The 12477-nt window shown below is 32.8% G+C and overlaps 1 protein-coding gene across 1 annotated transcript in view; it reads right to left on the bottom strand.

Moving 5' to 3' along the window:
* Positions 1–221: 221 nt before the first annotated feature.
* TMEM168 (transmembrane protein 168) overlaps positions 222–12477 on the bottom strand; it is a 47092-nt gene continuing 34836 nt past the window's right edge. Inside the window, exons 4-5 of the mRNA XM_074193883.1 lie at positions 9407–9681; positions 222–3447 (exon numbers count right to left, since the gene is read on the bottom strand). Coding sequence (XP_074049984.1) covers positions 2900–3447; positions 9407–9681 — 823 coding nt within the window. The 3' untranslated portion in view covers positions 222–2899. The remainder of the gene's footprint in view (positions 3448–9406; positions 9682–12477) is intronic.

Genomic DNA, 12477 nt, shown 5'->3' with positions numbered 1-12477 from the left:
TACTAATAAATACAATCGATTATATATATTCACATAATGAGCTAGTACAATGGCATGTTTTCCAAAAAATTTTCTTCTGATATAGTTAATGTCAGTCTGAAGAAATTTGATAAAAAAAAATCACTTTTAGACAAACTCTCAAAATCAAAGTATATATATGTATGAAATATATATATTAGAGAAAGTATCCAAAACAGCAAATATATTTTAGAGCAGAATCATTACAAACCAAAAAAAAATCCATTTAATAAATATTCAATAAAGATATTTTACTTAAAACAAAAATCCACCCAATAACACAAAATAAAAATTCATTTTTGCTACTAATATAGTTTTAAGAAAATGCTGGTCATAAAATGAGCTTGAGAGAAATTTATCATACCATCATGTACATAAAAGAATAACTTATAAAGCTATTTAACAATGATCCAAGCAATTCAAAGAGGAAGGTTTTTGACTTAAGGGGAAAAAAACCACCCAAACATTTTTTTTAAAGAATGATTGCACATAAATGATTAAAACAAAATTCATGACTCTATACATGGAGACAGAACCCATATTCTATGTGTTATTATCATATATTCACATTGCATACCTTTGACATTTGGCTGAAGAAATACTTTTATCATTTTAGAAAGGCATAAATTTTGAGAAAATGAATGAAACCAAACTGATTTTCTATTGAATATATCCAAATTATCTATTTTGGGAGGGTATTTGTGCAAAATAATTCAATTTTATTCCTCTTACTATAAATAATTCCTTTTCTAAATATATGGAAGGTCCAAAGTAATGAGACTACATGGCTAATGAAAGCCATTTCACATACTCCTTACCATACAAATGTGAAAAATCAATTTCATTACTTTATAGTTATATCATATAAAATACCAAATAGTAGATAAACCACTCCATTTTCCATACTGGTTACTGTCACTTAATGAGGCATGTACAGAGCTCATTGGCATCTAGGACAGCAACCTCAGAAAACTTACACAAATTCAAAGCTAACTGGTTTTTTAACATGGTCATTTTCATTTTTCCTTTCATGGAATAGGTCTCAAAATGCAATCTTTATTAATTTTATAGCATTTACACACAGCTCAAGTCATTTTCCCCAGAGTTCCTTCTTGACCCCACTTTTCCTCTAAAAACAATGTCTTTACTATTAGAAATGGTTTTAAAAAAAAGGGAACATGTATCAAAAATAATTTTTAAAATTCTGTAGTCCCAAACATTTTTTTCAAATTTCTTTTTCAGGACTATTTTCTTGATATCATTATACAGATTGAGAAAACAGACTATAATTAGCTATGCAAGTCTCTCCTTAAATTAAAAAAAATGTTCTAATGAAGCCTCTTCTAGGAAATTTTAAAAAAAGGAGATTTTATTAACTGAACCTTTTTTGGGAGCTACAGGCTTTTGTAACACCTATAAAGTTTAATTCTTGTCTTTCAGATCACACTACTTAATTCATTAAATTAACAAGATTAATTTATGGGCTACATATATATCAACATACATTACTTCAAATGTTGAGCAGCTTCATTGTTTTATATGTTATAAAAAAGAGAATTTGATAGGCTGGAGCAATGCACTATGAACAATGAGGTGCACTTACCATGACCCTTTAGCAACTTAACAGTAACTAAAGTCTCACAGGTAGAGAGAGAGGTAGGCATAAGGTAAAGTGTTCAATTCTCTGTAGAACTGGAAAAATGGCTTCATTCTGAGGAGTTAGAGAAATGCTAATAACTCCCCACATTTCATCCTATTCATATCTCAAAGACAGAAATCTAAAATGTAAGAAATTATGAGTAAGAGCGGGAAGTGGACCATCCCTCCGGAAATAATACACTGATCACAGGCTTTTGTTAAAGTATAGAAAACATTGTTATGGTTAAAAATTTATGATATTGCATTTTGACAAAATTGTTAATATTAAATACTTTTACATAATGAATCAGGTGTATATTAATAGAAAACTTACCAGCTTAAGCTAGACAATATTTTTATTGAATAAAAAAATAACAAATTTTATGGAAGAACATGAACACTGAGGAGCCAGAATATCCTTTTTTGCTTAATATATTCTGACTTAAGGTAGACAACTCCTTGAAAGAAGAAACTGAGTTTGTCTGGAAGGTGTGCACATTTGACACTTTCATCATTAAGAAAATGTTAAATGACCCTGAGATAAAACTATAAAATTGCTCAGTCTTTTGACTCAGGTGCTACCAACAATACATGCAAAAGAATTTCTATTTAGCCTTTAGCCTAGTCTTGTAACTACAAGGATTACAGCTTATCTGACTAATTTTGGATTCTCTGCTGTCTTCATGGTTAAAGACAACTCAAGGCACTGGCCTGCATGCTTTGCATATTTGAATCTTAAAATACATTATAGGAAGGATCTTTTCTATTTCCAATGGACCTGGGGGCCTTCCGATGGTCTTAACTCAGTCTATAATACTATTCAGAACAAGAGATTTTTTTAACAGTCAGGTTTTTTTTTCCCAAAATAGAAACCGATCAAGTCTGTATTACAGGTCTGTTTCTTCCTAGAAAATAAGGCATTTTTGTTCTTCAATGACTATTTCAGAATGGTCTTGTTTCTTTTTTTTTTTTAATATATATGAGCATGCAACTTTTTTCAAATTGCATGGTCATAATTAGATCTTATACATTTGCAGAGAATTTTGGTTATAAATGTTATTCACTAAACACACTTTAGTATAAAATAATACAGTTCCCAATATACTGCAATTGCTAAAGAAAACAGTGCAACTATAAAGTAGCAAGATATCTTCCACACCCAAAGAACCGCATATAAAAAGTGGCAAGTTAGTCATATTTGATGGCAGAAGACTCTCAGTCCTGTTCCAACTTTGGTTCCTAATTATGACCTGACAAGTTTGAATCCTTGTCCTGTGTCCAGCACAGCAGGAAGAAACCATCTCATTTTTAACCTTTTCAAGCACCTAAAACAAGCCTTGCAGATCCAGAGAAGGTTGAGGCCGCATAGCCAGTTTGCCAAATGCACCAGAGGGTATGTAACACGAGGAAAATACAACATCCAGTGCTTGGCCACATCACTCCCTGTTGGCAGATGCAGAGTGTAGTCGCTCCATCGTTTGGATACACCATATGCTGCCTTCACAGCACGCCCCTTTTCAGTCCAGCTGATGGTGCTGTTAGCATTACAGTTGTATTCTACCCAGTCCCTTGTAAAGTCACCAAGCTGTGCAGGGTCAGCTCCTTCAAGGTCCATCACCTTGGTCATTTCAGCCCCCTGCACAGCAATATATTGATCATTAATTTTTCTAACTTCTTTAACCCATGGTATTGAATTCTCACTATCGAGAACAATAATGAGTCGGGAACAAAAAGAACCATTCTTTTCTCTCCACCATTCTAAAAGTGTGTCAAGCCATAATGTGTCTCCACCTACAAAGAAAGCAGAAAAATCAACAGTAAAAATGTATCTAAAGAAATCTGGATTAAGGAAACTGAGGCTGAGATTTTGTGATTCTGTGACAGGACTAATATATATCAAAATTTCCCTGACACAGCTTCTTTCCCCTTCACCCACAACATGGAGTAGGTCTAAATTCGTCTTTCCACAAGAATTATATTTCTCTAAAAGGAAATAGATCTGTCCCAGGGATCTGACTCCAGTTCTCCTATCACAGTTTCCTGGTCACCTTCAGGAATAAAAAGTCTCAGCTTCAATAGATGAGGTGCCTCTGACTTGGTTGTGTTCAGAAGGTCATGAAAGTCATAATGTTCTCCTATGCTGATGACCAGAAATATTTTCATAAGGAGATGATGAGGCCTCCAGAGAAGCTAATGCCACTATATGTTATGTTAGGGAAAAGGAAAACTCCCTTTGCTAACTATTCAATGATTTGCAAATGTTTCCTTTCATTCATATATAGAATCTGAAGAGGGCTGGGGTTAAAGTTGCTTCCAGCAAGGTCACACAATTAATTAGTGGCAGAGCTGGAATTACAGTCAAGTGCTTTTTCAACTATATCATGTTGCTAGTTATTTTATTTAAACTTCAATAAGCTTTATTTAAACTATAAATTCTTGAAATTAAATAAGCAATCTAAAACTAAAGACTTCCTTTATAGGAGACATTTTAAAAAACCAGATTTTTAGACCAGTTAAAAAAAATTATCCTATTAGCACTAAAAGTAGATTTGCTGAGTTAGTCAAGAAACTTATTTTATAAACTTGAGTATGGCTTATTGATTTTAAAAGATTGATGTTTGTTTATGAGAAAATTATTATGATGAGGAAATAAATATTTGTTGTTATATCATTATATTAATAACCAATTTTATATACAAGGCTCAAAGATCCTCATTTTTGCTTTCTCATTAAAAGGCCAGTCTCTCCAGGATATAAATTCATCCCACTCTTGACCATTTTATCTGGATGGAATTTTTATCATAGCCCCACCACTGTACAAGAAGGACTGGGAGAACAGATTCTTTTGTATAGATTGCTAGAGGCAAAATGATCTGAGAATGCTGACAATAATCAAAGTCATGTCCCCTAGTACCTCATTAGAAAAAGTTTACCTCTCATAATATTATTCTCTCATTAATTGCTAACCAATCAGAGTTGACTTTTACTCTCAGGGACAATCCCCCTTTCCAAAAGTATTTAAACATTTATTGACTTCCATGCAGGGTCTTTGGTTATGAGAGAGATCACTGACCTCAATTTGTTTATTATTTGCTAGTCTAATTAAAAAGCTGATTATTAATTACCCAGAAACTCTGTCTCTCAGGCTTTTCATTCAAATCATTTAATAAGGATGATTGATCACATGATTCTTAACCTTCATCTGTCCTGATTTTTGGTGGATAAGGACTGAAAGACAATTTTACTATAGGGTACTTATGAATGGGTTTTATTTTTAAAGCTTTCTAGCTCAGAAGAATAGCATATAACTATATAAATGTACCAAGAGGGACAGCTAAAGCACAGATGTCAAATAATGGGCAACCTAAACATTCCTGAGAAAGGAACAGATTAAAATTTAATTGGAAAATATTTAACAAAACAAATAAAAATACAATACAACATAGGTAATGTTAATACCTGGTTTTCCAAGACATTATTGGGCTTGCAGTGATCCTCAAGTACAGTTTAGTGGCCTCTGTTTCTATTTGAGTTTGGCTTAAGGTATTTAAATCTCAGATTCTGCTATGTAGTTTCACAATTATCTTTCATTTAACCCGACACCTAGGCATTTAGCATAATATTAAAATTCAGGAAACTACTGGTTTGATTTTCCAAATTTCTCCTTTCTTCCTTCCAAGTGGCTAGATGTTGGTAGACAAAAGTCATAAAAATATATTGATTTATGCAAATAGTACTTACCCTAAGTGGATCCAACACTATTGCTTTCAAATGTTTCAATTCAGGACTCAGTGATTTTTCCCTATCATTTCCAAGTAATTATTTCTTGTTGGGGGTATTTTTTTGCAAGACAATGGGGTTAAGTGACTTGCCCAAGGCCATATAACTACCTAATTATTAAGTGTCTGAGGCCACATCTGAACTCAAGTCCTCCTGACTCCAAGGCAGGTGCTCTATCCACTTCACCACCTAGCTGCCCTAAAGTAATTATTTCAAATATTTTTCTCTTTCAAGCCCCACACCCATCACAACAGATGATCACAGATGATGTATTTTATTTTCAGCTAAAAGGTTGACACCACTCAATAAGAAATTCCCTTTGTTCAACTCATCTCCCTTCATACTTAAAAGTTTTTCAATATCTTTACCCATTGTCTCTTTTTTTCCCTACTACTTGCCAATTCCTAATCCAATTCCTAATCATTTTTTTGGAACATCAATCAAGCAATCCAAATACAGTAAGATAAACTTGCTCTCTCACAAGTATGAAAAAACTTGGTGGGATGAGATCCATGATCAGAATGTTTGAAGAAAGGAAGAAAGTATAGTATTTTAAGAAGGTATACATGCACATGAAAAAATTCAGGAACCAGAGGGAAGCTACATAGTAGACAGCATTTGGGTAAAGATCAATGGAGAAAAACAAATGATGTCATCATTTTTGACTGAGGTCAGGAAACATTTAAACAGAGAAGCATCATATAGTAAATGATGAGGGACTTCAACTGCACAAAATCTTATCTTGGCTCAATTACAATTCTGTTCTGGGTCTCAGTTCTACTAATAGGAAGAAACTGGCTACTAGAGTTTAAAAAACAAAAAGAAAGAAAAATCACAGGTATTATCTGATATGCACTCAAAATTTTTAGAGAAGCAATGATAGGTAGAATATAGATTGATGGAAAAATTGGGAATCAAGATGAGAAAATAAAAAAAAAACATCTCATCACTTAAAATAACTAAGATTTTAATGGCATATGTAGAGAAGAAGAGGTATAATGTGGTACAGTAGGTATAGAGTGAGACTCAAGGTAAAAAAGACCTGAGTCTACATCTGGTCTTTGACACAAAACTATCAACAAAAGAACATAAGAGATGTTTAATTTTTATAATAGTAAAGCTTTTGATAAAGTATCTCATCCTGTCCTTGTGGAGAAAATGAAGAGATGTAGGTAATATTAAAAATAAATGGATTCAGAAATGACTGGATGGTTGGATTACTTAATGGTTCATAATTGTTCACTGTCCACATGACAAGTCTATAGTAAAGTACCAAAGGGACTCATACTTGATCCTCTGATGTTTGACATTTTTATCAATGATTTGAACTAAGATAATAAATGGCATGCTTATCAAGTTTGCAAATGATAAAGCTGGAAGGTTTAGATAACATTCTGGATGATCAAGACAGGATCTAAAATAATCCTGACAGGTTAGAAAATTGGGCTGAATTTCCTAAGATGAAATTTAATAGGGATAAATGAAGTTTTATACCTGAATCCAAAAATCAGTTTCCTCAGTGTAGAATGGGGGGGGGGGGGACTACAGCTAGAAAGCAGTTTAAATGAAAAAAAATCTAGGGGTTTGAGATGAGTCAAAGTGTAATAAGACTGACAGAAAAGCTAATTTTGGTCTTGGACTGAATTAAAAGACAGAGCTTCCATGAAAAACAGCATAATGATATTCCCTAATGATATTCTACTAATCAAGAGTTTTAGGCACTGTGCTATATGCTGGGGATACAAAGAAAGGCGATATAAACATACATAGTCTCTGCCCACAAGGACATCAAATTCTAATACGGAAAATAACATGCAAACAAATATTATTTACCTATGAGATACAGATTAGATGAAAGGAAATCTTCAATATTGTTTCAGTTCTGGGCACTATATTTCAGGAAGAACATAAAAAAATTGAAGTAAATATGAATGAAAGCAATTAGGAAGGTGATGGAGATTTTAGATGGGGCTGGATGAAGAAAACAGGAACATTTAGAAAAGAAGGCTCAGGAAAGACCTGTTTTGATATCTTCCAAGTACTTCACATTGGAAAAAGGCTTTTGTTCCTCATCTAGTCTCAGAAGACAGAACCAAGGATGAAAATATTGTTAGTTGATTCCAGGAAAAGTTTCCTAATAAGAACAATTTCAAAATGAATGGGCTATCTTAGATGGAAATCAGTTCCCTATCACAGACTTGCAAATGTGGCAGGATGTACCTTTATTGAATATGTTGCAGTAGTAATTTTTTTTTCCAGTGGGGTGATCTAGATGGCTACTGAGACTGCTAACTCCAAAATTCTGTAACCTGTTTCTTATGTATTTTTAGACCTTCATCCTTTCCATAAAAAATACTTAGGACACAACAATTCTAAAAAATCTACTCCAAGAAAAGGCTTGTCTCATGTTCTAGTTGTTGTTAACTTCATTACAACACTGCTTTTAGAACTCCCCAAATTTTGGGAGGTAACCTTGGTTTTAACAGGCAATGCCAGTGCAGCATAAGCTTTAAGAATTCCAACTGAATTGGAAAGGTTTTGATTAAGAATCTGTTCAGATCTATTCTCTGAAGACTAGTCTTGTTAAATTAATTCAAAAGATTCACTGTGAGGGTGGCCACAGAATGATGAATCTTTTGGTTCCAGACACTCTCAAAAGACTACCTACTACATTACAGAGAAGTTGTGGTAGCTGGAAGAGAGCTCTTACATCCCCAAGGTAGAGAAATATCATAAATTTCAACTTTTAGGTCCATCACGTAGCAACTAAAATAATTATCTTAAAAAGCATTTCATTTTCACCAACTCTCATATTGATATATTTTAAGATCACTTTTGAGTAATCAACATTTTGTATGGATTTGCAGCAAGCCTACTTATGCCATACTTACCAATCCTCTTTTTTCATTCAACAGTTCTATTCTTTTTCATTTCTCTAATAACTCTCTTAGAGCTCAATAATTTAATTTAACTGCTCTATATAAAATACTCTTCAGTTTTTTCCCCTCTCACTATAAACTTTAACCTACAACATTTCATAACATCTACCATTAAAGAGGAATTATACAGTTATTTATTGGAATAGAGAAACCATTTATAACAGAATATTCCCTCACCTTCCACAAGAAAAGGTATATTAAATATAGGTGCAACCAGATCAACATTCTCAATAATTAAAAATGCCTGGGTTTAAATATATATATATATAATTAACAACTTTAAATATAATAAAATGTTAATAATATGCTTCTCTCAGACAAAAATTCAGATAAAGAAGACATTTTAAACTCTAATAATTCATAAAAGTGGGTTCACCAAGGTGAACATTAAAGTTGCCTCCAACTTCAAAATTCTTGAGATTCTATATATACACAGACACATTTTTATCATATATTATCAGCTGTCTAATATCATCAGAAAATCATAACATTTTAGAGCTTGAAGGGATAGATACTAGAGCTTAAGTTCAACTCCTCATATTATAGCTGAACTAAGACCCCCCCCAAAAAAAAGGTTAATTCATTTATTTATAGTTAGTGATAGAGCCAGGACTAGAATCCAGGATTCCTTATTTATGCAAGTCAATATTCTTTCAACTATGCCACACTTTTCACTGAATGCACTGAATTAAAGAAATGAGAACTAAAAAATTTCTTTTTATTCTTCATAAAGCCTTTGAAATTTACTTATAGGGGGCAGGGCCAAAATGGTGGAGTAAAAGCAGGATGAAAATCTATATATTAAAAGAAAATCAAATTGTAGTAAGATTCTTTTGCTTCAAATTACTATATAATTCCCTTTTTAATTCAGAAGACTTTTTCTAATAGCAATGAAAATTATCCTTAGTATAATGGATCCAGAACCTGGAATTTCATATGACCAAGTATTAGACACATTCCATGTTTAGAAAATCTACAGGCCTGGATTGACAGAAACATCTCTAACATTTAAAAGTCTAAAAGTATATTACCTGCCAGAGCCCATTCTCCTGTACCATGAGTGTGGCCACTATAATACAAAACATAGGTGTCATGTCTTGGTCCATCTGTAGTCCGAAGTTCAAGGAAAGCTTTGAGCTTGGAATGTAGAGTATCCAAAGAAAATCCACTTGTGGAATAGTCACAGCCATATGTTTCAATCATGTGATAAGCAAAAAATCGCTGAATGGCATTGAGCATGCCAGTAGACCTCAAGTTCAGCTCCTGAACATGATCTGGTGGAAGAAGTGTTGGCTGACCATCAGGACTATAGGGAAAAAAAAAAAAAACAAGCAAAATGATAAATTAAGTTGGAAGCTAAAGATCATTTAGGCCAGAAGTTCTCAACCATTTTTGTGTCATGGACCCTTTTTGCAATCTAATAAGATCTATGGGTCTCTTCTATTTTCTTTTGTATTTTATTTTTTTTCAATTACATACAAAGATAGTTTTCAACATTTATTTTTTCTAAGTTTTCTGTTCTACATTTTCCTCTCTCTTCTTGCCCTCCCCAAGACAGCAAGTAATTGAATAAAATTAGTTACACATGTAAAATTATGTTAAATTTATTTCTATATTAGTCAAGTTGTAAAAGAAGGATCAGAACAAAAGGAAGAAAACTATGAGAAATAAAAACAAAAAACCAATTAAAAAAGTAAAAATAGTTTGCTTTGGTCTACATTGATACTCCATTGTTCTTTCTCTGGATGTCATTTTCTATAACAAGCTTTTTTTGTAATTATCTTTGGATCATAACTGATCATCACACAATGTTGTATACAATATTCTCCTGGTTCTGCTAACTTCACACAGCATCAGTCTTTCCCAGTTTTTCTGAAATCAGTCTTCTCATGGTTTCTTAAATAACAATAGTATTTCATTACATTCATAAACTACAACTGGTTTAGCCATTCCCCAACTGATGGGCATCTTCTTATTTTCCAATTCTTTGACACTATAAAAAAAGAGCTTCTATAAATATTTTTGTACATGTGGTTCCTTTTTCCTTTTCTATGATCTCTATGGGACACATAATGGTGGTATTGCTGGATCAAAGGGTATGCACAGTTTCAAATTCCATTCCAAAATAGTTGGATCAGGGGTAGCTAGGGGGTATAGCCCTAGAGTCAGGAGGACCTGAGTTCAAATGTGACCTCAGACACATAATAATCAGCTAGGTGCATGACACTGGGTAAGTCACTTAACCTCACTGCCTTATAAAAAAAATTAAAAAAAAATAGTTGGATCAATTCATAATGCCACCATCAGTGAATTAGTGTCCTAGTTTTCCCACATTCCCCACAGTGTTAATCACATTTTTGGAGTGTTTATTTTTTCCAATTATAAGCAAAGTTTTCAACATTCATCTTTTTGTAAGCTTTTGTGTTCCACGCTTTTCTACCATCCTCCCTTCCCATTGACAGTGAGTGATCTGATATAGGTTACATATGTACAATCATTTTTCCATAGTAGTTATGTCCAACATTTATCCTCTTATTTTTCTATCCTATTAACCAATCTGATAGATGTGAGGTGGTATATGTCAGAGGTACTTTAATTTTCATTTCTCTAATGATTTAATCATTCTAAGAATGATTTAGAGCATTTTTTTATATAGCTAAAGATAGTTTTAATTTCTGTTTGTTCATATCCTTGGACCACTTTGCAATTGAAGAGTAACTTACATTCTTATAAAGTTGACTCATTTCTCTCTCTCTCTCTCTGTATGTATATATATAATATATATATATATATATATATATATATATATATATATATATTAAGAAATGAGGCCTTTAACAGAAAAATTGGCTAAAAAAATTGTTTCCTAAGCTTTTTGCTTTTCCTTGGTTACATTGCTTTTTTAAAATTTAGGTTTTTGCAAGGCAATGGGGTAAAGTGACTTGCCCAAGGTCACACAGCTAGGCAATTATTAAGTGTCTGAGGTCAAATTTGAATTCAGGTACTCCTGAATCCAGGGCTGGTGCTTTATCACTGCGCCAACTAGCCACCTTTATTTTATTTTATTTTATTTTTTTTGGTTTGGATGGCTTTTTTTAGTTTTCATAAGGCCTGAGGCCGCTTTTGAACTCAGGTACTCCTGAATCCAGGGCTGGTGCTCTATCACTGCGCCACCTAGCTGCCCCCCAATTTTTAAAGTAATGAAAATTATTCATTTTGCATTTTCTGATGTTCACTATCTTGTCTGATCATAAATTCTTCCCCCTCTCCATAGATCTGACAGATAAACTATTTCTTGTTCTCCTGATTAGCTCATGGTATCACCCTTTATGCCTAAATCAAGTATTCATTTCAACCATATCTTGGTATTGGATGTGAGATGCAACTCTATGTCTAGTTTCTGCCATACTCTTTTCCAATTTTCCTACCAGTTTTTGTCAAATAGTTGAATTCTTATGCCAGAAGCTAGATATGGGTCTCTTTTTAAATGCATAAAATACCTATGAAATTAGTTATATTGAAATGCAGTTATCAAAAAAAAAATTTTAAGCTGAAGTTTATGAGCTTTGATCTAAGATTTGATTTAAAAACCTTTGATCTAAGCCAAGCTAACTCTTTCACACAAATGTGTTAATTTTAAAAATATCTCCTTCTTGCTACTCCTAAAACGAAGTATCAGAACAGATAAAAGAATTCCAAATAATAACCAAGGATTTTTAAATATTACCAAACACGAGAAATATGAAGCTGAAATAATAGAAGCTACTGCTTTAAACTGAGGAAATCAGAATATGAATTCCAAAATATTTCTAGAACAGATTCTCTAGGAAGAGTCACTGTTCTCATTAGCACTACATTTACAATTATCCCAAAAATTCATTAATAATATTTCTTACTGAAAATTATTTTGATACATATTTTGAGGTAAAATTCATTTAATAATTGAATGGGGTCAATAAAGGAAAAGGATATACAAATTTCTTGAATTAAAATCTCAAAATAAAAATTAATGGGGGCGGCTAGGTGGTACAGTGGATAGAGCACTAGCCCTGGAGGTCAGGAGTACTTGGGCTCAAATCCTGTCTCAGACACTTAGTAATTA

The sequence above is a fragment of the Macrotis lagotis genome, chromosome 7, assembly GCF_037893015.1.
Source record: "Macrotis lagotis isolate mMagLag1 chromosome 7, bilby.v1.9.chrom.fasta, whole genome shotgun sequence".
In the NCBI taxonomy this organism is placed as follows: Eukaryota; Metazoa; Chordata; class Mammalia; order Peramelemorphia; family Peramelidae; genus Macrotis; species Macrotis lagotis.
This window is presented reverse-complemented; position numbering and strand designations above follow the sequence as displayed.